Source organism: Stigmatopora argus, chromosome 8 (genome assembly GCF_051989625.1).
Source record: "Stigmatopora argus isolate UIUO_Sarg chromosome 8, RoL_Sarg_1.0, whole genome shotgun sequence".
Classification (NCBI taxonomy): domain Eukaryota; kingdom Metazoa; phylum Chordata; class Actinopteri; order Syngnathiformes; family Syngnathidae; genus Stigmatopora; species Stigmatopora argus.
In genome coordinates, this window is record NC_135394.1 from 5,268,645 (window position 1) to 5,286,187 (window position 17,543).

Genomic DNA, 17,543 nt, shown 5'->3' on the forward strand with positions numbered 1-17,543 from the left:
TTACCCAGCCTCGTTTACAAACGCAAACTGGCACCCCTAGAGCCCAGGGAATTGTCACCCCAAGATCCAACCCTGAGTATTGAATTGAATTGAATGCTTTTATTGTCGTTATACAAGAATAATGAGATTTAAAGCCTGTGTGGAGTTTGCATGTTCTCCCGACCCTGTGTGGGTTTCCTCCCACATCCAAAAAAAACCAAATTGCCCCTAGGTATGAGTCTGATTGAGGGTGTCCCCCACCTATGGCCCGAAGTCAGCTGGGATCGGCTCCAGCACCCCCCGCGACCCTAGTGAGGATGAAGCGGTCCAGAAAATGAATGAATTATAATTGATAAATAAATAAACAAACAATAAATAAGTAATACATAATGCAAAAGCACATAATATTAATGAAAATAGTGAATTTGGAGGACACAAGCAGATTAATTTGATTTGAATTCATCGCAGCGGAGAAAAATTGGTTAAGTAGACACGAAAATTGAGCTTAGTTCAGTTCAACTTGTAAATCAAAGCCCTCTTGAAGTATTTGGAATTTATCGGCAGCTGGAGGCAGGCGCGGAGGTGAATAGAAGTGAATTGAAGAAGGCGGCTCTTGTCTTTTTTCACTGCGCTGCCTCTTTCGCCATCGTCATCACTTGCATACGTTTCCACTTGCGATTTTCTCCAGTACAAGGGTCCGTCCCCCCGGCACCTCTTCATCCTCTTGGAGACCCTCCGAAGTCGCGTTGTCTTCATTCCAACCCGCGTCAAAGCTCTTCTTCGTGTCGCTCCTCTTTTTTTTTTCTTCATAGGACGATTTTTCTGCCTTTGACTTTTTTTGTAGTCGCCCAGGTTGGACGTGATTCCCGGTTGCGACTGGTGCTTATTCGCCGAGGAGAATGCTGCCTTGACTCGATCAAGACAACCGAGCAGAAGCGAGTGCGCCATGTAAAGAACGGAAGGTAGGAATAAAACTATTGTTTGTCATGGGGGAAAATGTCTAATTGTCTTAGTTTGGGAGTGTTGCTTGAATTTAGTCATTTGGGCGATTTGGTTTCTAGTTTGTGGAAGTTAATGTGTATTGCAGAATTTTTTTTCTTGAGTCAATATACAGTTCATTGAGTTAGGGAATTACTGAGGCCATCTGAAAAGGTTTCCTGTTTTGAAGGAATATTCCACCCTTTTATCACATTAGGGAGGGCGTGATATGATGGCCCTTCAAATATGTCTTTAATATGGACATCTTGGTTTGTCATTCTCTGGCTTGCAAGAAATGTGGGAGGTTAATTGATTACTTTCATGCAGCTTTAGCCCTTCCGGTATTTTTTTCATTTCTCCCCATCTTCCCAGTCTTGATTGGTCTGATCTGACATTTTTAATACATTGCTGCCATCAAATTAAAAATGTATTCATCCATTTTCTGAACTGCTTATCCTCACAAGGGTCACAGGGGGTGCTGGAGCCTATCCCAGCTAAGCCAGGCGGGGGATACCCTGAATCAGTGGCCAGCCAATCGCAGGGCACAGGGAGACGGGCAACCATTCACGCTAGCACTCATACCGACGGGCAATTTAAAGTGATTGACCGTGCCTATTCTGCATGTTTTGGGGATGTGGGAGGAAACCGGAGTATCCGGAGAAAACCCACACAAGCCCGGGGAGAACATGCAAACTCCACACAGTGAGGACCTGGAATTTAACCCTCAACCCCAAACCTGTGAGGCTGACGCACTAACCACTCGCTCACCTAATTTAAAAATGTGTTTAAAAATTAGCAGTAAAAAAAATCCCCTAAAAACATTCAGTAGATTAAACATAAGATTTATTTTCCTTGAAGTGCAATTAAACATAAAAGAATAAATATTATAAATTTCTGGATTTCCATTTTATTTTCATTCTACTCAATGTCCCAATTAAATTTGACAACATTTACCAACATCTGCCACCAAAAATCACAGTGTAAATGAGTGTAGATTATACCCACTTGCTCCCTTAAGAGTTGACAGAAAATATATTAATAGAATGAATAACCTGCGTCATTTTTTTTTGTTTAAAGTGACGGTGCGTGTCTTTTCTTGCCCCCTAGCCTGAAATTTTGAATTGCGAGAACGCACAGTAGTTGGGTCTTGATTTGGCGTAGGTTTTGCCACAATACGGAATCTTTCGTTTATTCTGTTTGCAAGCACAACCAGTCACTTAAACAGATTACTATTTGGAAAAGGGCATTGTTGTTGCGTTGTTATTTTCTGCAACAGAAATGCATAATATTTTTCAACCGCTGGATCCCACTCCTTTTCCCATAAAGCCCCTGATAATGCTGAGTTTTGATTGATTAATTGATATGTCAGAGATGCCTTAGAATTGTGCATTTAACATTGTTTCTTATGGTACACCACATCATATTGAAATGTTTTTCTCACATTTGGCTTAAACTATTTCATGTCAAGTGGGTTACACCTTCGAAGGTCTTGATATGATCATTTTTCAACCCGCTCATCAACATCAGGGTCATGGGGTGCTGGAGCCTCTCCCTGCTGACTTCGGGCGAAATACTGACTACAGCCTAGAATGGTCGTCAGCTACTCTTAGGACACACATAGAGACAGACAACCATTCGCACTCATGATCACACCTCCACCGAGCAGGAATTGAGCCCACACTGCCCGCACCAAAAAAGGCGAATCAACTACTACACTGATAGTATTTTTATTTTATTTGATACTGATCATTTATTACGGTTGCAAACTCTTGTCATTTTTATTGTAGTGGGTAACTCGGGAGGCATGTCATACAAACAATCAACACAACCACTTGTGCTTAGGTTTGTGTCTGGCAACCACACAAGGTCATTTTCTAGTTGACTATCATTCTGTTACATGTCAAAATTGCCACAAACTGGTACAGATAGTACCGTATTTTCACGACTATTTGGCGCATCGTATTTTACGCCGCAGTGTCAGTAACGAGTGCTATTCTGTATTTTAGACACACAAAGCACGCACCATTTCATTAGACGCATATATATTATATATTATCTATGGATGAACATCGAAACGCAATAGCGCTGGCTACCGGAAGCAGCTTATTTCCGGGTTCCGGTGCGCAGTGACTGCTGGGAAATATAGTTCTTGCGCGCAACACCCACACGCTAAAAACACGCTTTAAAAAGGCAACGGAAGCAAAACTGAGTTCGGTTGTAGTTTATTTAGACATTTTACAACTTACTCACGTCATCATCACCCACAAATCCATCAAAGTCCTAATTTTCTGTGTCCGAATTAAACAATTGCCCAAATGAGTCTTCCAAAACGCTGGGTCCCACGGTTCTAGTTCTTAAGCCTCCGGGAATGACGGCAAGCTCCGAGTTATTATATATAATATATATACATAGTTCACAGTCTAGCTTTGAATGCTCTGTTGACGCCAACATTTAGCGGCAGGATTGCTTTTGTAAATACAGCCGAAATGACGGCCAGCACCAAATTAGTGTGGTTGCCATCATACTAACTGTATTGAAGAACTGGGTGTATTAAGAACTCTATATCCCAGCAGTCACTGTGCAGTACTTTATCTACGGGAAAATAGTAGAGTCGGGGGCTGGTTTCCGTAGTTGTCCTATCGACGGATTTATTTTATTTTATCGTGATAACAATTTTAGTATCGGTCCATATATAAAGCGCATTGGATTATACGGCTCCCTGTCTATTTTGGAGATTTTTTTTTACTTTTATGCGCGCCTTATAGTCGTGAAAATACGGTATTTCAAAAAGACCCTTTATTCACATATTACATGTTCAGTAATTGACAGCTGGTTGAAACTTAAATGAAAGTACTTTTAGTACTTATTCAAATATCAGTATGCAGTATATGTATACATGGATGGAAGCAACCTGAAATTTCGTGACATGTACACTGACCTACTTTTGACTAAACAAAAATTCAGCTAAATTAAATGAATGTTTTTCACAGCAAACATACCTCCCAACACACGCACACACATACACACCACACAATTTAAATCCTCTGCCCCTGGTAGATGTGATACAACAGGAAATTGGATGATTTCCCAGAGGTGTCTCCAGTCAAGCCAATTGCATGCGACAATGGAGCCATGGAAAATGTATGTTGAAGCAAAACTTTGGAAAGGATATTTTTGTGTCTTGATCAAGCCCACTCAGGCACAAACGAATGAGTAAACACTCAGCTCATCAGTGAAGTCTTCTTTTATGACTTAATTTAATAATGTTAGTCAGAGAAAGGAAGCCCATACAGTATACAATATGAAAAAGTTCATCATTTTATCATTTTCAACACCTGCTTTATAAATCATTGTTTGTATTATTCTGCAATTCCAGGTAAATAATATCATATAGCAGAAAAGCAGTAATATTTGTGAAGTGAAAAAAATAGGAGTTAGGAAAGTGTGCAATAATTATTTAAAGAAAAGAAGCCAAGTGGCTGGCACTGTATCCGAGTGGTTAGCGCATCGGCCTCACATTTATGAGATCACGGGTTCAATTCCAGGTGAGTACAAAACTTCCTGTGTAGAGTTTGTATGATCCCTCAGTACCTTACTTATTCCAGAATGAAGATGGCTACAAATGTGCTTCGGATTAAAAAAGTAGCTCTGTTTGCAGCATGTGGACAAAGTAGGCAACGTCTCGTTAGGTCTTTGGAGCTCCTTTGTGGGTCGAGTTTGACTGTTCTCACCATCCCTCGCCCCTGCTTATCTCTGATTTTTCTTAGCCTGGTAGTCAGGAAGTCCACCCAAATTTGTGGTCATACTTTTCCTCACTATGTTCCTCACAGTGGAAACAGACAGCTGAAATCTCTGCTTGCTGTTTGTATCATTTCCCAGAAATCGTTGTTTTCAAGAATTACAGAAATTAACCAGGGCTTAGTCTAAAAAAAATCAACATATGGACAGTAAAAATAAGTAAATGATCACATCAGATGAAGGTGAGGACAACATGCCTGATTAAAATAATGTTTTGGGCACTTTGTGCCACAATTGTTTTCAACATTGCACTTTTGAGACAGTACCACAAACATGAAATAAAGATTGAACAGATGGAATTGGCACTAGTACTGTAAGAAAAACAAACTATTGTGGAGTGTTATAGAGAAGAATTATATTACATCCATAATTTGGTGGTTGCAAAAATCCCATCTAAGTCATGTTATTTTGTTTTAGCTCTGTCAAGTTTGTGACAGTAGATATAACGTGTTCACTCTGCATTAAAAGTTGTGACACCACACTTAAAATACTGCGCTAGGTGGAAGTAAACAAGGTCCTTTGTGTAGTGGTGTGCGAGTGCGGATGGTTGTTTAGGGTTAGTGTGTAGAAAACAAGCTAGAGAGAGGGAACGGTTTCTGAAGTGCTAGATAAATTATTGAAGACCCCGCAGAATGGCTCGTTTGCGGCCTTCTTGCCATGCATTTGCCGTTGCGCCTTGTCACACAATGAATAGGGCAGGAAAGAATGGCGTTTAACTCTATTTTCCAACTGGCAGCCTCATTGGCAGGAGAATTTCTGGTTAAGAAAAAATGAAATCAGAAATTTCAGTTAAAATGAACTCGTTTAAAGAATAGCTACTACCATTTTTGGTTGGATCCAAGAATGAAGACTATGGATGAAGCAGACTACATTTCACAATTGAGATTACGACATCCAAATCCGTAACCTTGACAAGAGACGATGTAGCTGGTCCAAAATTGGAGACTTCTAAAAGTTATGTAGGTTCCTTGACACTTCTCCTCAATTGTTTTGCTAATGTCATTTTAATGTCAAATTCCAACAATTGTATTGGGAGTTATTTTGTGATTGTAGCTGCCCTTTTTCTTACAACACAAGCTATTCAAGAACAGTACTCTGCCCTGAGCATCCTTCCGACAATAATTCATCCGCTTTCGGTGGATGTGTGTGTGTCTGTAAAGCAAAATAAGTCGGGGTGAAAGGGAGGTCAGTGAGAGCACTGCATGTGGGTGGAGCTCAAGGCCATTGGAGCACAGAAATCTGCAAGTATTAAGTAGCTTTACTGCATCATGCACACACATTTAGGACATTTGTGGGCATAAAACGACTCTCTGTACGCTGTAGTATATTCAGAGGCTTTCACTATCTGTTAAGAACTTATGTAAATAAAGAATTCACTTAGTTGAATCAAAGCTGTATAATGTCAGAGTTTAAAACAAATGTATCAAATATTTACTTGTAGCCTTTGGGTACAATGTGTAAGACATTTCCTCTGGATTCCCAGGCACGAAATCTACTTAGTCGGAATTCAACCACATGAGAATAGAAAAGGAAAACAACTTGCTACTCGGAGATGGGATGAAGTCTCTTTGCCCCCCGAGGTTACTGAAGTTGTTACTATATTGAAGCTCCTTAACTTTATTTGACTTCATCAGCACCGATCTTGTAATAGTTGTCTTATGCAAGCTTTGTTTGAAGCTAAGACAAGAGAATTTTTTCCCCGCCGCTAATTGCCGGAGTGGTTCTGAACCACAGTCCACTGATCAGTTATGGATGTGGCAAAAGAAACACGTGGGAAGAAATCACCAAGATTAATTCAGAATGTATTCAACATGAATGAAAGTGTTGCAACACGATCCCAGTGTGACCATCAGACTCGATCGTTATTCACAAACCCTAAATTTCCATCAATTTCCATCAATATTGTCATCTTTTAGTTAAGCCGTTTTGTGAAAAATATTAGTTCTTTCAAATGGTTGATAAGTTTTAGCATCATAATTGCAAATATATATATATATATATATATATATATATATATATATATATATATATATATATACATATTTGTGTGTGTGTGTGTGTGTGTTTATTGGTACTTCATATCAAATTAGATTGATCGAAAGCCTTTAAATGATATTTATGGAATCATGGCAGACTATGTAATAATGTATGAATGGTCCAAACAATTGATATCGTATGACGTAATTTATCACGCTAGTCATTTGTTGTCTTTGTAATATTTGCATTGCATGACATGGTCACTGACAATTCAGAAAAATAATATATATTTCCCCCATTGTATGAGTAAACCACTCTCCTGTTTTTCTATCAACATAATGTTTTCTAGATAAACACAGAATTCTGGATTCTTTGGAATGACCGACCGATATGGGATTTTCAGGACTAATACTGATTATTAGTAGTTAGAAGGATACCGATAACTGATGTTTGGAGCCGATATTCAGTCTAAAAATTGGTGTAAAAAATAATAATGCAAGCCCTGAACTTGATAGAACGTTATTAAATGTAGATCTATTCTACCCCTATATTTATTAAGAAATATATTGAGGATTCTTACAATTTATATTGATGTATGTTATTGAATGTACAATTCAAGAACGTCCTAAATTCAGCCTTGGATAATGACTAATAAGCTATCAGCATCATGTCTAAAGACAAATCCTGTGTTATCTGATTGTCGGATCGACGAAATTTCCATTGCTCGCTGTGATACATCACACTTATGATAAAGTATTGCATCACTATGCCTTTCTTAATCTATTCTCTGTTTAATAATCTCATTAATGCCGCCATTTTCTATGCCACGTATCTTCATTAGGGTCATGCGTGCAAGTTAACCGGGAGAGAGCAATATTATTATGGCTGTTATGGTAAAATACTGGCAGGTGCGGATGCCAGAATTTGTCATCAATGTCCTATTGAGCTGAGTATCATTTGTTACTCTGCATACAGTACATTTTACAGTTGTTTGCTGTAAAACAAATGTACATAGTTCTTTTTACAGTACTTTGTTGTTCATTTGGCCGTATTATTTTACAGTTATTCCGTTTATGGCTACTAAAGCTGCCTTTATTTTATTGTAAGTTTTAAATTTTCTTAAATCATGTACCCAGAGAAAACACGGACAAGCAATGGGAAACCACATAATGGGATTTAAACCCAGAACCTCACAACTGTGATGCCAATGTACTGTCAAGCTAACTACTAGTCCACCATGGTGTGCATAATATTATTAATTTTAACAATGAGTGCGATTGAGTTTTAGAACAGCTATTGTTGATTTGGAATTGGAACCTAAACTACATATTTTAACTGAGATTTCTTTCTACTGATCATTTATGGATGACTGGTACTTTCAAGAAGGGGAACACACTGTCACGGTTTGCAAAGACATTATAAGGAAAGAGAAATATATTGACTGCAGATATCATAAAGAAATGCCCTACAATGATGCATTACTATTTACATATATTGAATACCTTCCCTGAAATGAGTTTTAGTGTCTAATGTCTGAGCAATCCTGTTTTCTTTTCTCAGCCTTTCTTCCTTTTGCAGTCAACCTTTCACTCACTGTCACACACGAGATGTCCAATGAAAAGTATGCTAATGAAATAGTGGTAGTGGTACATTACTCCCTCAAAGATAGAAGCTGGACCATTTAATTTGCTTTTATGGGGCAATGGTGCTGACCAGCAGAAAGGAAGAACAATAATTATACAGCATCCTGCTGTCAGCTTCACTTTTTTTAAATTTCATTCTGGTTGTGCGTGAAGTGATGCAGCTAAGTGTTGAAGAGACGTTGGTGTAACAACTGTAACCCTCATAAAGCAGAGTAAAGCACAGTTGTCTGCAGAACCCGTTTCCTCACTAGTCTTGCAACACAAGGCGAAGAAATAAATCAATGCTTTCAGTTTGAAGCATGAGCAAGATATAGATTATGATAATTTCATTTTAAAGAAGCTGAACTAGCCCTGTGCTAATTTGAGAGAATTATATTCGTGCCAGTGTGCTTTAAGCCTACCAATTGCTTCAGGTGCTCTTCACATATGCACACACCCCCACGGCCGCCAATGGTTTTTTTATGTCTCATAAATATATATTCCAACTTCATTTCTTTTCCAACTTGGCCCTGCACGGTTTTGCTCTGGATTCGTTGCTATTTCTAGTGACTGTAGTCAGCGGACTTTTCCGCTACATAGAAAATTGAGAGGGTTTTCCAGAAGAAAGGCTGCCCAAGCAAGGTTGAATTTGCAAATGCAGAGCTGCCAACCTCCATCAACCCCATTTCAGGAGTATCCTTGTCCCATTTCCGGAGTTTATCCGGAGTAAATCTGAGATTCACGCAAAATCGATATGCGCTGAAGTCGCAGAAGACAAATCATTCGTCAGTACTTGTAACTCGGATGATTCACAATGCACTCTTGTTACCGAATTCTTCCGGTTTACAGTGCAGTTGAATCAAGATGGCGGAAGCTGTAGCGATGGTGTGAATTTTGAGGCTTTTGAATTGGAAAATTAGTACTTTTCTGACGTGACTGGACGTTTCGTCGAAAGACGTTTGCTCCCCGGACGTTTGGTCGACCAAACGTCCGGTCGACCAAACGTCCGGGGACCAAACGTCTTTCGACGAAACGTCCGAGTACCCTTTTCTGAAATGGTTGCTTCAAAAAAATGTAGGTGACAATTTTTGGGGGATTTCCGGAGTTTAGGGAGGTTGTCCGTATTCCCGGAGTTTGCGTTGTAAACTCCTGAAATTCCGGAGTAGTTGGCAGCTCTGCAAATGCTATTCGCATTGTGTACGGTCTCATTCATTTTCTGAACTGCTTATCCTCACAAGGGTCAGCTAACTATGGGCAATCGCAGGGCACAAGGTGAGGACAATCATTCACATGTCTATGATGGAAAAGGCTCCAGTACGCTGTGAGCATGACAATGACGAGCAGTGTTGAAAATGAATAAATATCATATAGAATTACTCTTTAATTTCAAATAAGATGCTAGTGAATTTAAACATGCGGCCCGGCGGATAAGAGGTTCGCGTGTCGGCCTCACAGTTCTGGGGTCTTGAGTTCAAATCCACCTCGGTCCACGTGTGTGGAGTTTGCATGTTCTCCCTTGGCCTGAGTGGGTTTTCTCCGGGTACTCCGGCTTCCTCCCACCTTCCAAAAACATGCATGGTTGGGGGTTAGTTGTGCGCTCTAAATTTCCCCTAGGTTTGTGTGTGAGGGGGAATGGTTGTCTGCCTCCTTGTGACCCCGCCTCGTGCCCGAAGTCTGATAGGATAGGTTCCGGAACCCCTTGCAACCCTATTGTGGATAAAGCGTTTCAGAAAATTTATGTATTTAAACAGTATTCATGTCAAAATTGTATTGTTTTGAACAAATTATCATTTTTTTAAATTACCACCATTCATTTAATCTTCCATGGACTTGTTCATTATTATTTGCTATGAAATGCAATGATTTTTTACTGCGTGTGCCAACTGAAACGTTTTGTCTGTTGAAATGGATGCTTTGTGATTCCCTAATTCAACATTAGTGCATGTTTGTGAATGTGTCATGAGTCATGAGTCATATCAGCATCCAGGCAATATGTGGGACCGAGGGGCTCTGTAATCTAGACCATGGCAGTGACTGATCCAGCCCTTCTGGTTTTGCTCAAAATGCATGCATGCGTGTGCAAACTGTACACGTGCCTGCTGGCTCATGGAACGTCCCCTATCTCCTATCAAAAGTGATGCAAACATAAAAATGAATTTAGGTCTCTCTCTGTGTAAATTATGAACCTAAATTCAAAATGCATCCATTAATTCTGACAGGCTACAGGGTGTGTTGGCTCAGAGATTGCAGCCTCTGCAGAAAGTTCTGATGCCGAATGATCTTGAGGGGAATCTGCTATTTGTTCTCCACAAATAATTGAAGGTAAAAGTGCCATGTGACAGCAACATTAGCAGAGCGCCCGTGGTGTGGTGCAGCAGATCAGAGGCTGTGGTGCATGCGTTTATTTATGGATTTTTTTTTTTTGTCTCGGCAGGCTGTTTGAATCTCTTTGCTGTTATTGTGTTTTAATAAGCAAATTCACTTTAATAATCATCAGGCAGATGTTTGCAAGACTTTCTGTAAGTGTAGGATTAGATAACCAATTTAAAATGACAGGCATCACATTGGAAAATCCAAAAAGCGAATCACTTTCAAGAGCTTGCATGCTATCAGCAGAACAAATTTTTTCTTAAAAGATGTGGAATTTGTGCTTGTGCGAACGCTTGGAAGTTACTCTATTATATGTGTACTTGTATTATCTAGTGCAAGGGTGTCAGACTCGGGTTGGTTCGCGGGCCGCATTAACGTCAACTTGATTTCATGTGGGCCGGACCATTTTAGATATAATATTTAGATTTATTTTTTATAAATGGATTAAAAGAACTGGATTAAAAGCCCTGAATATATCATTTTTTATAGATCTAAAACAATGTTTATTTGAGCTTTTTTTTCTTAGTAAAGGAAAATCTCTTTTAATCATGATGTTCCATATTAAAGTGGAAAACAGAAAATATTTGTATATATTTTTAGATTTTACAAAAAGATTTTTGAACTAAAAACACAGAAAAAAAAGATTAAAAAATTAGAATTATTGATTTAAAAGGGGAAAAATCAGGAAATATAATATACATCTATAATCTTCATTTTAATTTGATCCTAAAAGAGAAAGTCGGCACTCATGATTTACTTTCCCGGGCCACACAAAATGATGTGGCGGGCCAGATTTGGCCCCCGGGCCACCACTTTGACATCTGTGATCTAGTGTATTCGTGCTTTTGATGTTTGGAATATTTTTCCCCGAACCTGTCAATGCACTTTCTTTGAAGGGGGCTGGAAGGTTAGTTGTTGCCCTCTATTTCAGTGGTCCCCAACCTCCGGTCCGCGGACCGGTACCGGTCTGCGAGCTACATAGTGTCGGTCCGTTAGAGTAAAAAATATTAACATTTTCAATCTCGCCCTGCTACTTGAAATGTTAAGTTGTTTTAATAATAATGATAATAAAGAATTGCTAAAAAAAAAAAACAAGCCCCAAGCATGGGGCTTGTTCTTTGTTTATTTTTGCCGCTGTGGGTGTTGTTCGTGCACCGACCCCACACCCACACAATTTTGTCTTAAGTTGTCGCCCTGCTCTATTTTACATTAAATATTGTGTTAAAATTTAATTAAAGAAATTATGAACTGTAAAAAAAGCTACATTAATGTTTATTTCAATCACACACACACTTCTAAATATGTACGGGTTTGGTTTGGGCCGAGGTTGGTAGGTAAAAATTAAGTTTTCTTTAAATGATGTTTTTTGACTATTCACGTTATATCCGAAAAAATAATTTCTATTTTACCCAATGCATTTTTTCATATTTCACATCCTTTGGTCTGAATGTGCATGGTAATGCAGAGAGATTTCATCTTTCTTTGTTATCTTGCATCATTATTATCTTTTGGTGATCCTCTTGTGCTCTTGGTCTACCAGAGGCACTAAATGATCAATTTAGGTCCTTCACTGCCACCTTCTGGGAATTTGGCTAGTGGAAGGAACTAGGGTTAACACTAGCAGATTGAAATGACTTCAAGTGACATTGGAATGTTTGTTATGTCCACAGAGATGTATCTATTCTTCTTCATCCAGTGATGGAACCACATCACTGACCTCTGATCTGGCTTTAATTAACCATTCAGTTACCCAGGGACAATCTTTTGATGTAAGTACTTTGAATATTTGTTGATTATTTATTATTTATCATTATTGTTAATTGCCTTTTTATTTTTGCACTTCATGGGGAAGCTTTAAATCTTCATTTACTTGTAAAATGACAATAAAAGCATTCAATTCAATTTAACTATGACTGCTTTGAATTGAATTGTTTGACGAGACGTCAGATCTAGGTTATGCTATATAGAACCTTTTTGACGGAGAGAGCCATAAACAATTCATATTTTCAAATGTTATTCCTTGAGAGCCATACTCAAAATGTAAAAGTAAAAATACACTAAAATGTGTGCTATTTGTAGTCATGTCACCACTTTTAAAGTACAAACGTTCTGAGATCTTTTGACAACATTGCCGCGCTGTTGCTAATCAATGATAATCAATGGGAGAATGCATGCAGAAGAATCTAATGGAAAAAAAAATGTTTAAAGCCGCACTAGCGGTAGTGTCGGCGCCACAATGATCACGTAATGCTACTTTTGATCCATTCAGGGCTGAGCTCTCTTAACAGCGGTTACCATATTTTACCTCACAGGTTAGCGGAGAGCCATATGCACCTATCAAAAGAGCCACTTATGGCTCCCGAGCCATAGTTTCCCTACCCCTGCTATATAGGAAAGAATAGAACGTGAGGCAAAAGTACTTGAATAATACATAGGTGTGTATGTGTGTGTGTGTGTGTGTGTGTGTGTGTGTGTGTGTGTGTGTGTGAATTTCAAATAGCACATGAATAAATAATACATTAAGACTAAGGAACACCATACTATGCGTATGTCTTCATCCGGTTTGTGGGTCATCCCAGCTAGAATACTCACACAGGCACAGTGAGCAGAGAACATGTAAAACTCTACTCAGAAAGACATACTGTAAGTCAGGTTTTAACTCAAAACAGTGAAGTATATATGCATACTATAATGATTTGAAGATGTCTTTCTTGTACTTTGTCACAGTTTGATGGAGAGCTGGTCGGATGACAGCTGGAACTGTTGTCATAACTGGAGGAATACTGGCCACAGTGATACTTCTGTGTATCATAACTGTGCTCTGTTACTGTAGACTCCAGGTACACTTCCTTTTTATGTTTTAGTAACTCTGACCAATTTCAAAAGGAGAACAAAGTGGGACATATTAGATCCTGACTTGATGAAAAGTGTAAAAATCTATTTTTTTTAACATTAGTTGCTTTTGAGAATGAGTTGCAGGCTCTTCAAAGTATGAAAAAAGGTACAACTTATACTCTGTAAAATGTGGCACAGCCATTTCTCATATCACTATCTATGCGATTTAATACACTGCTACCCAAAATGGGATGTGGAATTATGTTGAATGGACATGCTATAACAAACAGCGTGACCGGACATTTCGTCGACGGACAATTCGTCGCCGGACATTTCGTCGACCCACAATTCGTCGTGGGCTAAACGTATACTAAGACTTTTATTTGTTTAATAAAAATGACCATGTAAAGTATTTCAACACCTTGCTGTATTGCAAGTTCTCTCACTTAGAAATGTACATCATAGGTGCATGGCCACTGTGAGAGAGGTAATCCAAAAAGGAAAAATGTATGACTTTTTAGCGATTTATTTGCGTGATACCGCTGCAAATCAGTATTTGCACACCTGTCTATCAGTTAGAATTCCTCAAAATAAATGACCATAGATAGTAAGGCTTTTTTTCTTTAAATCGTCGCGGACTAGGGGATAGTGGTTAAGGTTAGTGGTTAGAATTAGGGTTAGAGGATAGTGGTTAAGGTTAGGTTGAGTATAATTTTGAGAGAGAGAGAGAGATTACCTGGTTGATCGCTTTCAACAAATTATTTATGCAACAAAACAATCGTTCGCGGGGAAGCAACCATTTGACAAAAACGCTCTTCGACTAAATATCCATTCGATATATAGTCCAGCGACATGTCTGTTCGACGAACTGTCTGGCGATGAAGTGTCCGGCGACAAATTGTCCGTCGACGAAATGTCCAGTCGACGAAGTGTCCGGCGACAAAGTGTCCGGCGAAGAATTGTCCGTCGACGAAATGTCCGGGTACCACAAACAGATATCAATATGGCCGTTCACCCAAGGCCCCTCAGTGAAGTGGAACAATTGTTATTGTCTCATCTCATTTTCTGAACCGCTTCATCCTCATTAGGGTCGCGGGGGGTGCTGGAGCTTATCCCAGCTGTCTCTAGGCCAGAGGCAGGGGAAACCCTGAACCGGTGGCCAGTCGATCGCAGGGCACGAGTAGATGGACAACCGTGCACACTCACACCCATACCTAGGGGCAATTAAGAGTGTTCAATCAGCCTACCATGAATGTTTTTGGAATGTGGGAGGAAACCGGAGTACCCGGAGGAAACCCACAGAGGCCCGGGGAGAACATGCAAACTCCACACAGGTGGACGTGACCTGGATTTGAACCCAGGAACACAGAGCTGTAAGGCTGACACACTAACCACTCACCCCACCGGGCCGCCCAATTGTTATTGTATTTCTAATATATTTCATATTCAAATGAACGTCACATTAATCTTTAGACAATTGTCTTAAAGGCTTGTGAACCTTTTTCACAACCTTATAAATCCATTAATTCATTTATCTTCCATACTGCGCATCCTTGTAAAGGTTGCGGGGGTTGCTGTAGCCTATCCCGGCTGACTTATATGACTAGTACACCCCAGACTGGTCACCAGTTAGCTGTAGGGCACACAGAGAGACAAACGACCATCCACACTCTCAATCATACTGCCTCCAATGGGAATCGAGCCCGCGCCTGCCCACACCGAAGTCAGGCGAGTGAACCTCTACACCCTGAGCCGGTCTTATAAAACCATAATCTGAAAAATGCATAATATGCATATTAAATTAATAATAACGCTGACAAAAAAGAGTATTACACACAAGAATTAGCGTACTACTTGTTAATAGATTTTAAAGACCAAAAAACTGTTTGCCCCTGCAAGTGATTTTGCCCCTTTTTATATGTAGTGAATAAAATTGAATTTATCCTTAATATTATGCACTGCAGCTTTATGCTCCAGAATCCAACCACAATAATTACCCTTTTCTGTCAGTGAAAAACTGAATTAAAATGTCTACAGCTCTAATTAGATTTCGCTGGTAAAAGGAATGCCATGGTAAAAGTATTCTTGCAAATGGTTGAAATGCCAGTTGATAATTCAATGTTTCTGTCACATGTTGATACTTGTTTTCTGTTCAGTACTACTGCTGTAAGAAGAATGGCTCTGACAGTGGTTCCAATTCTCTGCAACACTTTGAATGCAACACCTGCAGTGTGTCTGGCCTGGACGGGACCATCGGCACCTCATTGTCACTTTCACCCCCAGAGCCAACTGCACCCTCCAAAGCCAGGAAAGCCACAGTGGAACGTCGCCGCTTCTGCCCCAGCTGCTCCCCGCATGACTCGCCCTTCTTCCTCCGTACGGCTGATGAGGTGCGCAATGGCGGCGAGCGCATCACTTACATGCCCACGCACTACGAAAATCAGGCGTTGGCCATGCCGCTGCCCGCCTTACAGGGATCCCTGCTGAGGGACGCATCACGGAGCAGAGCACCCGAATTCTACACCAACACCCGAGCCATCAGCACACAAGTGTGACACTGCAAATACCAGTGTTGAAGTTATGGACACTTTACTATGGCGGATTTAGACACGGTAATAATTTATTTGACTTTTTTTTTAATGTGCAGTATATGCAGTGTATGTTTGTAAACTACACTGTAATTTGACTGTTAATTGATTTTATAGACTGAGGGCTATCTGACCTAAATTATTGTTTACATATCTTCCCAAAAAAAAAAAAAAAAGTAATGTTGTAAAGAATGAAGTGAGAGGCTGCTGTCTCATCCTACCTATATAAAGTTATGGATGTTATTAGTGCATGTTTTAGTTTGAAGGAGGTTCTGTCTCTATGCAAGATGTTTTACAATTACATTTCAATCCACTTTTGTTAGGTTTGAGCGCTTGCAACCTCATTCGATGATCATTGCAATATGCAGTTGATGGTTGTAGATATACGTACATGTAAACAAATATAAGGAATCACAGGTTATTTTAAAGCCCTCTGGTTTGGTCGGTCACTTTATTGAGTTTCCATTTTGTGTCCTTAAATGTGCATTTTGAAGAAAATCCTCATATCTTCATCAGTGTTCTTTTTATATGTCCACATAAGTGGAGTAAGCAGCCACATTGGTAAATAAGAAACTAGAGACAACGACAATGTCTCTCTCACGTACAGTGTGTTTCTCTTGCAGGATGTAACCTGCCATTATTCTTTACTGACATTGATGCAAAAAATTTCACCACAAAGATATGATTAGTAATAATTTGTGTTTTGTTTGGAAATATGCAGTGTTTACATGCATGTGTGTATGAGTGTATGTTTTGCTGGGAAGGTTTATTTTTCTCCTTTGCTATTAAATGTTGAGTCAACAAATGCCTCTCTATATATTGAGATTAAATCCACTTTTGCATAGTAAAAGAAAAGTCATCTATGTTCGTGAACGTTTTTGTGATGATCCTGATTTTAATATTTAGGTATAGTTCTCTCAGAATCCATTACTGTTTACATATTGACACCGTTATTAGCAGCAGGTTTATTTTGCATGCATTTTTCATCCGTATGCTCGGCAATGTTTTGTATTTGTTTTATGTGAGTGGGAGCAGATGCAAATAAACTTGTATAAAGTTATTACTCAAATCAACAAGAAACGTGTCACGTGTTTATAAAAGTACAAAATATCAGGACAAACTGTTACAAATAATCCTATCCTGTCATCACTTATTGTGTTCATACTAAACTATTTCATTAAAAAATAAACCGATTGAAAAATTATTTGACAGTGGCAGGGATACATTTTGACAAATAAAGGTTTGTAATTGCTTGGAATAAATGTGTCGGGTTATTATTTGTATTATTATTTTTAAACAAAGTGGTTGGTTCAGGGTGTCCCCTGCCTCTGGCCCCTAAGTCAGCTGAAATAGGCTCCAGCACCCCCCGCGACCTTTGAAATGATAAAGAAAATGA

At 39.3% G+C, this 17,543-nt stretch overlaps 1 protein-coding gene across 1 annotated transcript; it reads left to right on the forward strand.

Annotated features, from left to right (window-relative positions):
• The first annotated feature begins 583 nt into the window (after window positions 1-583).
• Window positions 584-17,371, forward strand: LOC144078864 (protein FAM163A-like). Its single transcript, XM_077607281.1, has 4 exons — window positions 584-941; window positions 12,395-12,493; window positions 13,452-13,564; window positions 15,716-17,371. The coding sequence occupies exons 3-4, from the start codon at window positions 13,472-13,474 to the stop codon at window positions 16,112-16,114; spliced, it is 492 nt and encodes a 163-aa protein (XP_077463407.1). The 5' UTR covers window positions 584-941; window positions 12,395-12,493; window positions 13,452-13,471; the 3' UTR covers window positions 16,115-17,371.
• The last annotated feature ends 172 nt before the right edge of the window (window positions 17,372-17,543 follow it).

Excerpts from the sequence above, each read along its gene's own strand:
- LOC144078864 (XM_077607281.1), top strand. The coding sequence starts at position 13,472 with ATGACAGCTGGAACTGTTGTCATAACTGGAGGAATACTGGCCACAGTG. Across the intron at positions 13,565-15,715 it reads TCTGTTACTGTAGACTCCAG|TACTACTGCTGTAAGAAGAA; the intron begins GTACACTTCCTT and ends TTTTCTGTTCAG.